This window comes from Mesoplodon densirostris, chromosome 6 (genome assembly GCF_025265405.1).
Source record: "Mesoplodon densirostris isolate mMesDen1 chromosome 6, mMesDen1 primary haplotype, whole genome shotgun sequence".
In the NCBI taxonomy this organism is placed as follows: Eukaryota; Metazoa; Chordata; class Mammalia; order Artiodactyla; family Ziphiidae; genus Mesoplodon; species Mesoplodon densirostris.
In genome coordinates, this window is record NC_082666.1 from 36,901,288 (window position 1) to 36,919,191 (window position 17,904).

At 41.0% G+C, this 17,904-nt stretch overlaps 1 protein-coding gene across 1 annotated transcript in view; it reads right to left on the minus strand.

Moving 5' to 3' along the window:
* The window catches only part of SUSD1 (sushi domain containing 1), a 116,403-nt gene that overhangs the window by 26,479 nt on the left and 72,020 nt on the right, over positions 1-17,904 (minus strand). The window contains exons 11-12 of the mRNA XM_060101326.1: positions 7,270-7,361; positions 5,913-6,099 (exon numbers count right to left, since the gene is read on the minus strand). Coding sequence (XP_059957309.1) covers positions 5,913-6,099; positions 7,270-7,361 — 279 coding nt within the window. The remainder of the gene's footprint in view (positions 1-5,912; positions 6,100-7,269; positions 7,362-17,904) is intronic.

Consider the following 17,904-nt stretch of genomic DNA (forward strand, 5'->3'; position numbering starts at 1 on the left):
ACACTGTTTTTTAGGCTTCTGATATAAAGAAACTTTCCCATCCATATTTTGTAAAAAGCTAGCATTAATATAGGAACATAACACATCCAGCCCATTTTCCTCTGTGGTGTACCATCTTGTCTCAGTGGGGCCTCAGCAGGGATGCAGATGTTTTCAGTGAGAAGAGTGGGGAGATATCCATCCCCATATAGCCATTTCCTTGAGAGGCTAGGTTTTGATTTGAAGCTGGAAAGTAGCTGAGAGATTTCTGGGCATGAGAGGAACAGGTGGCCCATGGAGGTATGGAAGGACATGTGTGCCTCCCTCCTGGCCTGACCTAACATTAGGTCCTCAGATGTCAAAGAACCTGTGTCCGTGAAAGCCTTAGAGAGAGCCTGGAGGAAGAAAAACAGTTGGGATGAAGGCCAGCTCCTCTCCTAACCTCCGGGGCAGTTCCTACCCAGGGGAAACAGCAGGAATAAGTGTGGTACCCTGGAACCAGCCTGAGAAGACAAGGTCCTCACTGAGGACACAGGAGTGCACAGTCCTTGGATGGTTTGTGGAAGAGAAGCTCACAGCAGAAGAACATCAAGACACCTGGTCCTGCATGGTCCTTCCTAAGGACACTTAACAGTAAGAGAGGAGGGGTCAGAGGAGGGGGCAGTGGTCCCCAGCCCTGTAGGAGGAATTACAGCTATCCTGACTGGACCTCTCTGTTAGAGGGATAGCCTGAGAACGCTTGGGACATACCTGTGTTTTCAGTGGCTTTCCTGAACATCTGAAAAAGTACATTGTTTTTCTTATTACGAATGCAGGTAGAGATGGGAAAGTTCCTGTGTACGTTGCCAGCCTTGGTGTTGAAGGTGGACTTGGGAAGGAATGATTTCCTTTACATATTCGTTTCCCTTTTCTCTTCCAGCATTCTTGGTTCCATAATAAACATTCAACCACAAATGATCACCACATCGCGTGGAACAAGTGGTTTATCTTTACATTCCTGCAGGCACTTGCTTTCTCTCTCTTTCTCTCTTTCTCTCCCTCCCCCCACTTTCCCCTCTCTGGTTCTCTCCCTCTCTCTATGAGAAGAAAATTTTGCCTACAAGCTTTTTGACTTGGCTAGAAAGTAGCATAACCAGTGTGGGGCAGCTCTTCTGACCCTTTGGGTTTACATCAAGGATGAAAGTTTGTTCTTACATAAGGGTGTATAAATGGTGGCACTATTCTGATGAATTCCCATCAATGGGCTGCTGCGGAAGCACGTGGGCCATGAGTCAGAAGCACTGTGATAGCCCTCCATCTCACCACCTTTCTCACCAGCACCCTCTTCCATTGCCACTACAACACTTGCCTCTGTCCTTCAACATTCCAAAAGCTTTCACTCTCCTCTGAGGTCAGCAATATATTTAAAGCGCTCATTTTCATCCTGTTCCCATCCGTAAGATTTAGCTTAATGTAAGACACTCAGAAGGGAAATTCCATTCACTTTTCTTCTGGGAAATCAGCTGCTGCGTATTCCACGTCCAAACCCCTTGCCTCACATTTCTGGTAAAATTCAAAAGTTCACAATTTTGCTGAAACAAAGCCACATCTTAGGCAAACAGGCATACCTCTTCACATCAGTATATGGTTCTCTTATTAAAGAGAGGGCTTGGGGTTTGTTCTTATTTTATTTGTTTAGTTACTCTTTCATAAGATCTTAACAATGTGAATTTTCACACTTTTAAAAAATTGCTAATTCTTTAGAGTGAAAAATATGCAGTCATGGTTTCAATGAACTTAAACAGCTCAACAGTGTCCCCTGGTGGCCATGAACACAGACACAGGGTGCTTGAGCTACAGGGCAATATTTAGCGTACAAAACAAGGTAGAAGGGCTTCCCTGGTGGCACAGTGGTTGAGAGTCTGTCTGCCGATGCAGCGGACATGGGTTCGTGCCCCAGTCCGGGAGGATCCCACATGCCGCGGAGCGGCTGGGCCCCTGAGCTATGGCCGCTGAGCCTGTGCGTCCGGAGCCTGTGCTCCGCAATGGGAAAGGCCACAACAGTGAGAGGCCCGTGTACCGCAAAAACAAAACAAAAACAAGGTAGAAGTAAGTGTCTCATCAAGATGAAACACCCTCTCCCCAGCTCAAAAAAATATGAAATGCTAATGTGAATCAGCAATGCAAACCATCAAAACATGAGAAGGACCAAAGAGTAGGAGACTGAATAGCTATCCATTTTGATAAATCACCATGGGAAAAAATGCCCAAATTGAACATCTCTTTCCAGCCCCAAAGTTGGTGAATTCTTTTTGGTCTAAAACCTTTATTAACTAACCAGGCATTTCTTCAATGCCAATACCACCTGCTGGCCATTTGGGGGTTAGCCCTCGTATGCATTCATTACAAAAATATTCTTTTGTTGTGCTATCATTGTCCTTATGTGTTCTCACACTGTCCTTATGTGTTGGGGATTCAATGTAGAACACACAGACAAAAGTCTCTGTCTTCAAAGAGTTCCTATTTTAGTAGGGGAAAAGAAAATAAACAAGTAAATTTTAAAATACGAGTCCTGAAAATGAGTTCTATGAAGAAATTCAAGCAGAGGAAATGGATAGAGTGATGGGGTGGCAATGGGAGATGATTTTTGAAAGGATGGGCAGGGAGAGGCTCTCTAGGTAATGGCACTTGAGCAGAAACCTGAGTGATTATAAAGAAGCCATGTGGAGAGAGTGTCCCACAGAGATTAACCAGCAAATGGAAAGACCTGGATGCAAGAACAAGTTTGACCCGTTTGAGAAATAACAAGGAAGGATGCTGCTGCTTAGTGAGAAGGAAAGAGGGCAGAGGGAGATGAGGTCAATGAGGTAGGCAGGGGCCAGACTCCATGTTCCATGGTAAGGAACGTGGATTCCGTTAGAACACTAATGCAAACTCATAGGACCGTTTTGAGCTGGGGATGACATGTTCTTATATGCATTTTTAAATTAATTTTTATTGGAGTAGAGTTGATTTATAATGTTGTGTTAGTTTCAGTTGTACAGCAAAGTGAATCAGTTATACATATATATACATCCACTCTTTTTTAGATTCTTTTCCCATATAGGTCATTAGAGTATTGAGTAGAGCTCCCTGTGCTATACAGTAGGTCCTTATTAGTTATCTATTTTATATATAGTAGTGTGTATATGTCAATCCCAATCTCCCAATTTATCCCTCCCTTCGTTTTCCCCTGGTAACCATGAGTTTGTTTTTTACATCTGTGACTCTGTTTTGTTAATAAGTGCATTTGTACCATTTTTTTAGATTCCTCATATAAGCAATATCATGATATTTGACTTTCTCTGTCTGACTTACTTCATTCAATATGACACGTTGAGTGATTTTTTAAAGTAATGGTGAAGATTAAGACTTAGGGCAGCAGGTGATAGGCAACTGTGAAAACAGGGAGAAGAGTTAGAATGCTATTGCAGGAGTCCAAGCAAGAAGTTGCTGTCTTGGATTAGGTTGCTAGTGGTAAAGGCAAAGGTGGGGAGAAGTGGTTGGATTCAGAACGTTTATTTCAGAAACAAGCCAGCTTGCTGATGGACTAGAAATGGGGGGAGAGATAGAATCAATTATGATTCCTTTCTGGCCTGAGCAGTTGGTGAATAGGAATGCCAATAACTGAGATAGAGAAGCCTGGGTGGAAATGGATTTGGGGGTGAGGGAAGAGGTGAGAAATCAAAAGTTCTACTGGGTTTGCCTATTAGATGTTCAATAGGATATGTTTAGGACACAGGTGGACACATGAGTCTGGAGCTCAGAGGAGAGATTGGGACTAGGATACATATTTGGGAATGCTCAGCACATAGGTAATGTTTATAGCCATGAGACTGGTAGAGATCGCCTAGGCAGAAAGAGTAAATAACGAAGAAAAAGGAATAGAAGAAGGCGAGGGGAGGGGCATCAATAAAAGTATTCGGTTGGCCAAAAAGTTCATTTGGGTTCTTTGGAAGCTCTTATGGCAAAACCTGAACGATATTTTTGGCCAACCCAATAGATGGACCTAGTGGAAAAAAAACTGAGAAGGAACAGCCAGCAAGGTAGAAGGATCCAAAAGCCAAGAGAAAAGGTGTTTCAAGGATGGAATGCCAAATGCTGTAGAGAAAATCATATAAGAACAAAATTGGGCAGTGGGTTTTGCAAGATGGAGACACTTCCAGTAAAGCATTGAGGACAAATGCCTCTGGACTGGAACCAGTTAAAGAAAGAAGAGGAGGTAATGATGTGGAGCCTACACAACATTCTTTCAAGGAGTTTTACTGTAAAGAGGGGCTGAGAGAAGGCAGAGTAGCTGGAGGGAATATGGGATCAAAAGAAGTGTGTTTATCTTTTCTATGTTTTCATTTAAAAATGAGATATTACAACATGCTTGTGCAGTGTTGGGACTAATTCTTTTTTTTTTTTTTTTTTTTTTTGCGGTACTCGGGCCTCTCACTGTTGTGGCTTTTCCCGTTGCGGAGCACAGGCTCCGGACGCGCAGGCTCAGCAGCCATGGCTCACGGGCCCAGCCACTCCGCGGCATGTGGGATCCTCCTGGACCAGGGCATGAACCCGTGTCCCCTGCATCGGCAGGCGGACTCTCTACCACTGTGCCGCCAGGGAAGCCCGGGACTAATTCTTTTTTTTTCGGTACGCGGGCCTCTCACTGTTGTGGCCTCTCCCGTTGCGGAGCACAGGCTCCGGACGCGCAGGCTCAGCAGCCATGGCTCACGGGCCCAGCCACTCCGCGGCATGTGGGATCCTCCTGGACCAGGGCATGAACCCGTGTCCCCTGCATCGGCAGGCGGACTCTCTACCACTGTGCCACCAGGGAAGCCCGGGACTAATTCTTTTTTTTTTTTTTTTTTTTTTCGGTACGCGGGCCTCTCACTGTTGTGGCCTCTCCCGTTGCGGAGCACAGGCTCCGGACGCGCAGGCCCGGCGGCCATGGCTCACGGGCCCAGCCGCTCCGCGGCATGTGGGATCTTCCCGGACCGGGGCACGAACCCGTGTCCCCTGCATTGGCAGGCAGACTCTCAACCACTGCGCCACCAGGGAAGCCCGGGACTAATTCTTTACTGGAGGGAATTGAGGATGAGGCAAGAAGGGATGACGGGTTGAGGGAGGATTCGCCTTAGGAGTGGGGACAAGAGAGAAGATAAAATATAGGTTCTGCATGAAGGCAACAATGGGAGATTTGGGAGTGGAAAGTCCTCACCTGATTCCTTTTTTTTTTAAATTTTATTTATTGATTGATTGATTTTTATTTATTTTTATACAGCAGGTTCTTATTAGTTATCTATTTTATACATATTAGTGTATATATGTCAATCTCAGTCTCCCAATTCATCCCACCACCACCCCCTCACCTGAATACTTCTAATTCCTCAGTGAAATAAGAAACAAGAAGCTAATAGTCGGAATATTAGCTCAGAGTGTGTGTGTTGGGGGATGGAGTGAGCATCACAGATTTGAGGAGACATGAGAAAATGAGTGGAAAGTGATCTTCTAGGGGACTAGAGTGGGACTCCCAGTCATTTTTCCCTGAGAGTAACCTACTCTTAAGGTACTTGTAACAGAATAAGAACTAAATATGTTACTGAGAAAGAAAGAGTAATAGGAAAAATTCTTTTTAAGTATGAAATATTTTAAATATTTCAAATATCCAGAAGGAATTTAACCAACACTCAGGTACACACTACCCAGATTTCTTCAATGTTCCTATTTTGTTTCAGGTAACTTTTTAAGAAATAAAACATTGCAGTTCAGGCTGCAGTCCCCTTAGTTCCCCTCTCCAATTTCACATCCTTCTTCCTCTTTCTCTTTAAGTTCATTATATAAAGATAGAAAGTAATAGTGTGCCTCTTTATTTGAGCCTATACAGCTCTGCGGTGACTTCCTTCATCCAAATGCTGTTATTCAAGATTTACCTGTTATCTGCGTTGTCAGGGAGATGACCGCAGGAAGTTCAGAAGACAAAGCCTGTATGCTGACACTGTAGTTGGTACCTGGCCTCAGGTCCAAACACGTCTCAGGAGCCTGGCTGCTGGCAGTGATATTAAAGACCATTTCCTGGGCAAATTCCTTCTGATACCATCTCTGGCCCCAAATGTGGAACTAAAACATAGAAAAGTTCACCAGGTGAATTGCTAGCTTGAAAGGCTCTGAATGCCTGGATATCTACCCTTTCTCTCACACTCTGTTACTCTTGATTCTAAAGTTCCTTCAGAAAGTGAAATACAGCAGAAAGCAAATATTAGAGTTTTAATACCATAAATATTGTAATTACAATATTATCAGTATCATAAACATATTTTTAAATCAAAATGCACAAAAACTCGAGGCCCCAACACTGACAACTTTCTCTTTCTTGTTCTCACACATATAACGGCACATGCCCAATGTGAAAGTCTGTTGGCTAAACCACAGGAGCAAAACCAAAGAACAATTTCCTAGAAAGAAAATTCAGAATCTGAACTAAGGCTTCTCCCAGGGCAGAACGTGCATTAGGATAGGGGTCCCCAACCCCCAGACCGCAGACTGGTACCAGTCCACAGCCTGTTAGGAACCAGGCCACACAGCATGAGGGGAGTGGTGGACGGAGTGAAGCTTTGTCTGCTGCTCCCCATCGCTCGCATTACCGCCTGACCCATCATCCCGCCCCCTGGCGGTAGAAAAATTGTCTTCCATGAAACCGGTCCCTGGTGCCGAAAAGAATGGGGACTGCTGCATTAGGGTAATCCTAGTCGGTTTGGTAAAACCTGGGAAGAGTTTTTCTCCTCTGCCCGCCCCCTTCTGACATTCCCTGCACCTTACTGTAACATGCCAGCACCTGGGCCAATAGATGCACTTTTCTTCCTACTTAATTGCTCCTAGTAGCAGCTCATCCCATGGTCTTTACCTTTCTTACTCACAACCATATCTAGCTTTAGAAGTTCCCCTTGACTCTCCAGGCAACACATTCAGACCCTGACCAGAGGCACTGGTGTGGAGAGACACACACTTGCAAAAGCCACTGGCTTCCTTCCATGACACTGCCTGAACATCAGCTCTGCATCAGGCTATGTTGCACAAAGAACCTCTCATGATTTTCTCATCAATCCCCAAGGTCTCTGTCTTCAAATATGCAGCAGAAGTTCCCACTTTCTTGTTTCTTACTGCAATTGTCACTATAAATCTTCCACTGATAATGGCAGCTATATATGTAGTTTTTTTGGTTTGTTGATATTTTTTGAACCTCCCACACAAGACAAACACCTATAAACAAAGTAACTTTCAGTAACTTACTAAATACATCTCCTCTATATCAGCTGTCTTCATACTTCTCCATCTCAAGCAGGTTTCATTAAATATTGAAATGTTACTGATGGTCTGCTTTACTGCAAGGGGAAAAGAATGAGAAATCAACTTACACCTTATACCAAAATACTACCTTTTAATTGAACAATATTCCAAGGATAAGCATTTACAGAGGATGACTTCAGCAGTATTTTAATTTAGAAATCAGTGGTAGCAGTCCAAGAAACACCATTTTTATATTTATATAAACACAGTCCTGATGAAAGATTTAAGATCAAAAGATACCCAGTCAGAGAATCCTTCCTAAAAAATTATTTAAGTCGATCCACTGCAAATTCCCTTGGTTTAGTAAGCTAAAACAGCAACTCATTGTCCTGGCCTTGGACAACCTCATTTAGACAAACAACCATCAGTTTGAAATTCTGAGCTGAGAGTAACATTTCGGCAGAGAACTGAGAATTACTCCTTGAGGAAATGAAAAAGGCTACCTCAAGCAGTCAGGCTTTTCATGATGAAAAGGGGGGAGTGGTCCCTCTCGGTTTGGTCTTCCTCATCTCTTATGATCAAAGAAGCATTCAGTGGTCTCTGCTCAATTTCATGGTAATGAATCCAAAAGACAGTTCAGTACTGTACCATATAATACAGAGGCACATCCCCCAAGCTTTTTAAAATAAAGACTAGTTATTCAAACCACACTGTAATTCAACTATACTTCAATTAAAAAAAATTTTTTTTAACGACTGGTTATTCAAAACTCTGGTATCAAAGGTTATTTCCTTCAATGATGATTCCTGTCCTTAAACTGAAAATAATACATCAGACTTGCTAAGAAGTTTCATAGGAACACTGTGATGATTAATAAGTGATAAAGAACTCCCAAAGCACGTGAAAAAAAAAGAAAATCTCATGGGAGCCAAACCTTTATTGTGTAAGCCCCTGGACCGACAGGCTCCTATGAATGAAGCCTAGTTGATAGATGTGACCCCTCTTTATGGATGGGGCAGCTTTGCCCAGAGAAAACCTGTTCCACAGGTCACAAGCTATTCTTCAAATGCTGTAAGACAGAGTAAGGGATAAAGTATGGATGATTCAGGATAAAGCAACCTTTAAGGAAGGTAAGGAAGATGGTTTTAGAGATAAGTAGTAGTGGCCCAAGGAAACTCACATTTATGAAACTTTCAAAAAGCATGTAACTTCAGTAGTATTTAAACAGTTCCAGACCATACAAAAAGGTAGAAAATTTCCCAATTCACTCAGTATGACTGGATAATCCACAATGTCCAATGTGTACAAGGACAGCACAACAAATTACTAAACACACTATGCCAAATTCACTTATTAATATAAATACAAAAATAAAATATTAACAAATAGAAGTCAGCAGTACATTCAAAGAACAATACAGTATAAACAAGGGAGATTTACCCCAGGAATACAGAGATGATCATTACTAGGAAAGCTATTAATAGATTGAAAGAGAAAAAACATATGGTCACTTTTATAAGCACAATGGTTAATACATCTAATGTACATTCCTGCCTAAAAATCTTAGCAACCTAGGATTTAATTTGATAAAAACTCCTTGATTTAAAAGAAGGTTTATTAGAAACCACCACACTCAGTGGTAAAACAATTTCTAATAAAGTTAAGAACAATCCAAGGATGCATGGTTTCACAGCTATTATTTAGCATTAGTCAGGAGATTCTAGACAATGCAGAACAAGGCAAGGAAAAAAATGAGCTATAAATACCAGAAAGAAAGGGAACAAATTATGCAACTGACAGTAAATTTTAAAAAAAACTGAAAAACAAATATGCAATTGTTTGAAAATGACAGAAAAATAATAGAAGTTTGGCAAAATGCACCCAAAGACAAGAATATAGAAAAACTAATCGTTTTCTACATATCTGTAAGCACAAGTATGGTAGGCTGAATAATGGTCCCTTCAAAGATGTTCACATCCTAGTCCCTGGAATCTGTAACCATGTTACCTTACATGGCATAAAGACTTTGCAAATGTGATTACAATAGGGAGATTATCCTGGATTATCCAGATGGGCCCAATGCAGTGACAAGGGTGTTTAAAAGAGGGAGACAAGAAAATCAGGGCCAGAGAGAACTTAAGGTTGAACTGATGAGCTTTAAAGATGGAGGATGGGGCCACAAGCCAAGGAATGTAGGCAGGGGCTAGAAACTGGAAAGAGCAAGGAAATAGATCCTCCCTTTGAGACCCCACAATGAACACAGGCCTGCTGACACAAATAAACTAAAACCACAAATAAAATATAATAGAAAAATTGAAAGATTTCTATTCACAAGAGAAGAAACCATGAACAAACTTCAGATACCTAGCAATAAATGTAACTAGAAATGTCCAAAACTTACAAGACGATTTTTTTCCCCCAGAAGGACATAAAATAAAACAATAAAGAGAAAATGCCACATCCTTGAATGGAAAGATTGAAACGTGAAAAGATATCAATCCTCCACCAATTAACCTGTAAGTGGAATATACTTCCAATGGTGATTCCAATGGACTTTCTTGGAACGTGATAAGTTTACACATTATTCAGTGAATAGAAAGTTCTCACCATGTGCCAGGTATGCTTTGGGGCTAAGGATAAAGTGGTGAGAAAACAAAGTCCCTGCACCTAGTGGAATTCATTCTAGTGAGAAAGGCAGAAAATAAACAAGTGAAAAAATAAATTTTAGAAATATAGGGCTTCCCTGGTGGCACAGTGGTTAAGAATCCGCCTGCAAATGCAGGGGACATGGGTTAGATCCCTGGTCCAGGAAGATCCAACATATGCCGTGGAGCAACTAAGCCCGTGCACCACAACTACTGAGCCTGTGCTCTAGAGCCCACAAGCCACAACTACTGAAGCCCATGTGCCACAACTACTGAAACCCATGCACTGCAATAAGAGAAGACAGCGCAATGAGAAGCCCGTGCACTGAAACAAAGAGTAGCCCTGCTCGCTGCAACTAGAGAAAGCCCACGCACAGCAATGAAGATGCAATGCGGCCAAAAATAAACAAATAAAATAAATAAAATTTTTTAAGTATATATATATATATATATATATATATATATATATATATATAAAATTTTGTGCACTGGTAAAGACTATGAAAAGCATCATACAAGAATAGAAAAGATGGTTATGGAAGGTCCGCTGTGGAGGTGATATGTGAGCAGAGACCTGAAGGATGAGTGAGTGAGCATCAAGAGTGGAGGAAGGGGGGTCAGACAGAGGGGGCTCCAAGGTCAAAACCCCACATGCAGAAATCAGCTTGGCATGCTCAATGAACAAAAACACAATTACTGCTAAATTTTGGGGGGAAGATTAATGAGAATAACAAGAAAAAAGTTAAAATAAAAATATTGAAATAGGACATAACCAGGTTTCAGTAACTATTATAAAGTTATGACAGTATTTCTCAACCTTTTTTCATTATAGCCCTACATGGAGCCTTTTTAAACATTTTTTCCCCTAATCTCTCACACTTTATAAAACTTTAACACCACAGGTTTGTATATGTTTCTTATTTACTATATGTTTATCTATGATTCATATATATATATTTTGTTTGTTTGTTTGTTTTGTTTTGTTTTTTAGTGTTAATTTCCTGGGTTTTGTTTTGCTTTGTTTTGTTTTTTTTGGCTGTGTTGGGTCTTCATCGCTGTGCCCAGGCTTGTGCCCAAACAAGCCTTTGGAATATAAAGAAAACACCTTGAGTTAGAAATTCGAAAATAAGAACAGAATGAACAAAAAGCAGGAAGGAAATGAAACACAAGTGACTGAATTCAGGAAAAAAGCAAAGGAAAAGACAAAATCACATCAGAAATAAAGACTAAATTTCATGGTGCCCAAAGAAGGATAGATTAGAATATAAATGTATTGAACAAATACAAGAAAACCACCAAAAAGAATAAAAATGAGATTAAAAAGAAAGTAAAAAGGATCATAAATAAAGTGGTTGACATGGAATATAGGCGAAGATCCAACATATGTATAATTAAAGTCTCTAAAGAAGAAAAACATGGAAACAGAATAAATATTTAAAACTATAATCCAAGATAGCCTTACAAAAATAAAAAAACCTGAATATAAATACTGGAAGGATTCACCAGATACCTGAGAAAACTCACCCAGAACAATCAGCCCTAAGATTTAGCTAAGTAAAACTATTAGACTTCAAAGATAAAGAAAAACTCCTCAGCATCTCCACTCAAAGAAATAAACAATTAAGATCCAAAGGCAAAAGAATTAGGCTGCGCCAGACTTCTCAAAAGCTACATAAAAAAGCAACAAAAGAAGTTATTTTAAGGAAATTCAAACAAAGAAAGTGTAAATCAAGATTTTTATATCCAACTATTCTATCTTTCAAGTATCAAGACCATAGAGAAACAGTTTTAAACATCTAAGAACTCAGGGAATACTGTACTCTTAAGGAATCTACTAGAAAATGAGCTTCATCCAAGAGGTAACTGAAGAAACTTCAGTAAAAAGACTGATGGTGAGCATCTGATATATTAAACTGTAAATCTAAGACTAAAATAAAGGTGGGGCAAGATGGAAGGATAAAATATAAACAGTATATGTTCTGATAAAGTAGAAATAAGGCAACTGAAAAATTGAGAGGAGAAGGAATAAAGAAAAAGGGAAATAGAATAGACTAGTTTGAATGTTATATAGGCAATACATGGAAGTTACAGTATGCCATTTAAAAACTTATAAACCAGGAGAAGACCTTCAAGATGGCAGAGGAGTAAGACATGGAGATCACCTCCCTCCCCATAAATACATCAAATATACATCTACATGTGGAACAACTCCTTCAGAACACCTACTGAACGCTGGCAGAAGACCTCAGACCTCCCAAAAGGCAAGAAACTCCCCACGTACCTGGGTAGGGCAAAAGAAAAAATACAGACAAAAGAATAGGGATGGGATCCCTATCTCTGGGAAGGAACTGTGAAGGAGGAAACGTTTCCGCACACTAGGGAGCGCCTTCACTGGTGGGGATGGGGCATGGGGGGAGGGAAGCTTTGGAGCCATGGAGGGGAGTGCAGCAACAGGGGCGCAGAGGGCAAAGTGGAGAGATTCCCGCACAGAGGATCGGTGCCAACCAGCACTCACCAGCCCGAGAGGCCTGTCTGCTCACCTGCCAGGGCAGGTGGGGGCTGGGAGCTGAGGCTCAGGCTTCGGAGGTCAGACCCCAGGGAGAGGACTGGGGCTGGCTGCGTGAACACAGGCTGAAGGGAGCTAGTGCATCACAGATAGCCAGGAGGGAGTCCGGGAAAAAGACTAGACCTGCCAGAGAGGCAAGAGACCATTGTTTCGGGGTGTGCGAAGAGAAGGGATTCCTTCCCAGAGTGCCCAAAGAAGGCAGAGCACTGCCTAAACAAGCTCCAGGGACAGGCATGAGCCACAGACATCAGCTCGGACCCCAGAGATGGGCATGAACTGTTAAGGCTGCTGCTGCTGCCACCAAGAATCCTGAGTGCAGGGCCTCCCTGGTGGCGCAGTGGTTAAGAGTCCGCCTGCCGATGCAGGGGATACGGGTTCGTGCCCCGGTCTGGGAGGATCCCATATGCCGCGGAGCGGCTGGGCCCGTGAGCCATGGCCGCTGGGCCTGCGCATCCGGAGCCTGTGCTCCGCAACGGGAGAGGCCACAACAGTGAGAGGCCCACATACCGCAAAAAGAGAAAAAAAAAAAAAAAAAAAAAAGAATCCTGAGTGCAAGTGCAGGTCACTACCCACTCCGCCCCGCCGGGATCCTGTGCAGCACGCCACTGCCAGGGTCCCATAACCCAGGGACAATTTCCCCGGGAGAACACACGGCATGCCTCAGGCTGTTGCAACATCACGCCGGCCTCTGCCACCTCAGGCTCGCCCCGCATTCCAATTATGACTACTGTACCCCTCCCTCCCCCTGGCCTGAGTGAGCAAGACAGACCTAATCAGCTGCTGTTTTAACACCCTCCTGTCCGGGTGGGTAACAGACTCCTGAGGGTGGCCTACATGCAGAGGCGGGGCCACAACCAAAGCTGAACCCCAGGAGCTGTGCGAACAAAGAAGAGAAAGGGAAATCTCTCCCAGCAGGCTCAGGAGCAGCAGATTAAATCCCACAATCAACTTGATAAAACCTGCATCTGAAAAATACCTGAATAGACAATGAATGTTCCCAAAATTGAGGTGGTGGACTTTGGGAGCAACTGTAGACTTGGGGTTTGCTTTCTGCATCTAATTTGTTTCTGGTTTTATGTTTATCTTAGTTTAGTATTTAGTGCTTATTGATGGATTTGTTTATTGGTTTGGTTGCTCTCTTCCTTTTATATATATATATATATATATTTTTTAATCCTTTTTCTCTTTTTCTGAGTGTGTACGTGTATGCTTCTTTGTGTGATTTTGTCTGTATAGCTTTGCTTTTACCATTTGTCCTAGAGTTCTGTCTGTTTGTTTGTTTTTTTCTTCCTTTTCTTCTGAGCCATGGGGCTGGCAAGGTCTTGGTGCTCCGGCCAGGTGTCGGGCCTGAGCCTCTGAGGTGGGAGGGCTGAGTCCAGGATATTGGACCACAAGAAGCCTCCCTGCCCCATGTACTATGAATCAGCGAGAGCTCTCCCAGAGATCTTCATCTCAGCACTAAGACCCAGCCCCACCCAAAGGTCAGCAAGCTCCAGTGCTGGATACCCCATGCCAAACAACTAGCAAGACAGGAACACAACCCCACACATTAGCAGATAGGCTGCCTAAAGCCATACTGAGTTCACAGACATTCCAAAACACACCACCAGATGCAGCCCTGCCCACCAGAAGGACAAGATCCAGCCCCACCCAACAGAACACAGGCACCAGCCCCCTCTACCAGGAAGCCTGAACAAGCCACTGAACCACCCTCACCCATGGGGGCAGACAACAAAAATAACAGGAGCTACAAACCTGCAGCCTGCAAAAAGGAGAACCCAAACACAGTAGGTTAAACAAAATGAGAACACAGAGGAATATGCAGCCGATGAAGGAGCAAGGTAAAAACCAACCAAATGAAACAAATGAAGAGGAAATAGGCAGTCTACCTGAAAAAGAATTTAGAGTAATGATAGTAAAGATGATCCAAAATCTTGGAAACAGAATGGAGAAAATACAAGAAACGTTTAAAAAGGGCCTAGAAGAACTAAAGAGCAAACAAACAATGATGAACAACACAGCAAATGAAATTAAAAATACTCTAGAAGGAATGAATAGCAGAATAACTGAGGCAAAAGAATGGATAAGTGACCTGGAAGATAAAATAGTGGAAAAAAACTGCTGCAGAGTAGAATAAAGAAAAAAGAATGAAAAGAATTGAGGAACAGTACTCAGAGACCTCTGGGACAACATTAAACGGACCAACATTCGAATTATAGGGGTCCAAGAAGAAAAAGAGAAAAAGAAAGGGTCTGAGAAAATATTTGAAGAGACTGTAGTTGAAAACTTCCCTAACATGGGAAAGGAAATAGTCAATCAAGTCCAGGAAGTGCAGAAAGTCCCATACAGGATAAATCCAAGGAAAAGCACACCAAGACACAAATTTATCAAAGTATCAAAAATTAAATTCAAAGAAAAAATATTAAAAGCAGCAAGGGCAAAGCAACAAATTATATACAAGGAAAACCCCATAATGTTAACAGCTGATCTTTCAGCAGAAACTCTGTAAGCCAGAAGGGAGTGGCAGGACATATTTAAAGTGATGAGAGGGAAAAACCTACAACCAAGATTACTCTACCCAGCAAGGATCTCATTCAGATTTGATGGAGAAATTAAAACCTTTACAGACAAGCAAAAGTTAAGAGAATTCAGCATCACCAAACCATTTACAACAAATGCTAAAGGAACTTCTCTAGGCAGGAAACACAAGAGAAGGAAAAGACCTACAATAACAAACCCAAAACAATTAAGAAAATGTTGGTAGGAACATACATATCGATAATTACCTTAAATGTAAATGGATTAAATGCTGCAACCAAAAGACACAGACTGGCTAAATGGATACTAAAACAAGACCTGTATATATGTTGTTTACAAGAGACCCACTTCAGACCTAGAGACACACACAGACTGAAAGTGAGGGGATGGAAAAAGATATTCTGTGCAAATGGAAATCAGAAGAAAGCTGGAGTAGCAATACTCATATAAGACACAATGGACTTTAAAATAAAGACTATTACAAGAGACAAAGAAGGACACTACATAATGATCAAGGGATCAATCCAAGAAGACAATATAACAATGGTAAATATTTATGCACCCAACCTAGGAGCACCTCAATACATAAGGCAAATGCTAACAGCCATAAAAGGGGAAATCAACAGTAACAAAATAATAGTAGGGGACTTTATAACACCCCACTTTCACCAATGGACGGAGCACCCAAAATGAAAATAAATAAGGAAACAAGCCTTAAAAGACACAGTAGACCAGATAGACTTAATTGATATTTTTGGACATTCCATCTAAAAACAACAGAATACACTTTCTTCTCAAGTGCTCATGGAACATTCTCCAGGATAGATCATATCTTGGGTTACAAATCAAGCCTTGTTAAATTTAAGAAAACTGAAATTGTATCAAGTATCTTTTCCAACCACAACGCTATGAGACTAGATATCAATTACATGAAAAAAGCTGTAAAAAATACAAACACATGGAGGCTAAACAATATGCTACTCAATAACCAAGAGATCACTGAAGAAATCAAAGAGGAAATTAAAAAATACCTAGAAACAAATGACAATGAAAACACGATGACCCACAATCCTACCTCAAGAAACAAGAGAAATCTCAAATAAACAACCTAAACTTACACCTAAAGCAATTATAGAAAGAAGAAGAAGAACAACAACAACAAAAACCCAAGTTAGCAGAAGGAAAGAAATTATAAAGATCAGATCAGAAATAAATGAAAAAGAAATGAATGAAACAATACCAAAGTTCAATAAAACTAAAAACAAGTTCTTTGAGAAGATAAACAAAATTGATAAACCATTAGCCAGACTCATCAGAAAAAAAGGGAGGAGACTCAAATCAACAGAATTAGAAATGAAAAAGGAGAAGTAACAACTGACACTACAGAAATACAAAGGATCATGAGAGACTACTACAATCAACCCTATGCCAATAAAATGGACAATCTGGAAGAAACTGACAAATTCTTAGAAAAGTACAATCTTCCAAGATGGAACCAGGAAGAAATAGACAATATGAACAGACCAATCACAAGCACTGAAATTGAAACTGTGATTTAAAATCTTCCAACAAACAAAAGCCCAGGACCAGATGGCTTCACAAGTGAATTCTATCAAACATTTAGAGAAGAGCTAACACCTATATTTCTCAAACTCTTCCAAAATACAGCAGATGGAGGAACACTCCCAAACACATTCTACAAGGCCACCATCACCCTGATACCAAAACCAAACAAAAATGTCACAAAAAAAGAAAACTACAGACCAATATCACTGATGAACATAGATGCAAAAATCCTCAACAAAATACTAGCAAACAGAATCCAACAGCACATTAAAAGGATCATACATCATGATCAAGCAGGGTTTATCCCAGGAATGCAAGGATTCTTCAATACATGCAAATCAACCAATGTGATAAACTACATTAACAAACTGAAGGATAAAAACTATATAATAATCTCAATAGATGCAGAAAAAGCTTTTGACAAAATTCAACACCCATTTATGATAAAAACTCTCCAGAAAGTGGGCATAAGGGAACTTACTTCAATATAATAAAGGCCATATATGACAAACCCACAGCCAACATCATTCTCAATGATGAAAAACTGAAACACTTCCTTTAAGATCAGGAAGAAGACAAGGTTGCCCAATCTCACCGCTATTATTCAACATAGTTTTGAAAGTTTTAGCCACAGCAATCAGAGAAGAAAAAGAAATAAAAGGAATCCAAATTGGAAAAGATCAAGTAAAACTGTCACTGTTTGCAGATGACATGATACTAAACATAGAGAATCCTAAACATGTTACCAGAAAACTACTAGAGCTAATCAATGAATTTGGTAAAGTAACAGGATACAAAATTAATGCACAGAAATCTCTTGCATTCCTATACACTAAGGATGAAAACTCTGAAGGAGAAATTAAGGAAACAATCCCATTTACCACTGCAACAAAAAGAATAAAATACCTAGGAATAAACCTACCTAAGGAGACAAAAAACCTGTATGCAGAAAACTATAAGACACTGATGAAAGAAATTAAAGATGATACCAACAGATGGAGAGATATACCATGTTCTTGGATTGGAAGAATCAACATTGTGAAAATGACTATACTACCCAAAGCAGTCTACAGATTCAATGCAATCCCTATCAAGCTACCAATGGCATTCTTCACAGAACTAGAACAAAAATTTTTACAATTTGTATGGAGACACAAAAGACCCCGAATAGCCCATCTTGAGAAAAAAAAAAAACCGGAGCTAGAGGAATCAGACTCCCTGACGTCAGACTATACTACAAAGTTACAGTAATCAAGACAATATGGTACTGGCACAAAAACAGAAATATAGATCAATGGAACAGGATAGAAAGCCCAGAGATAA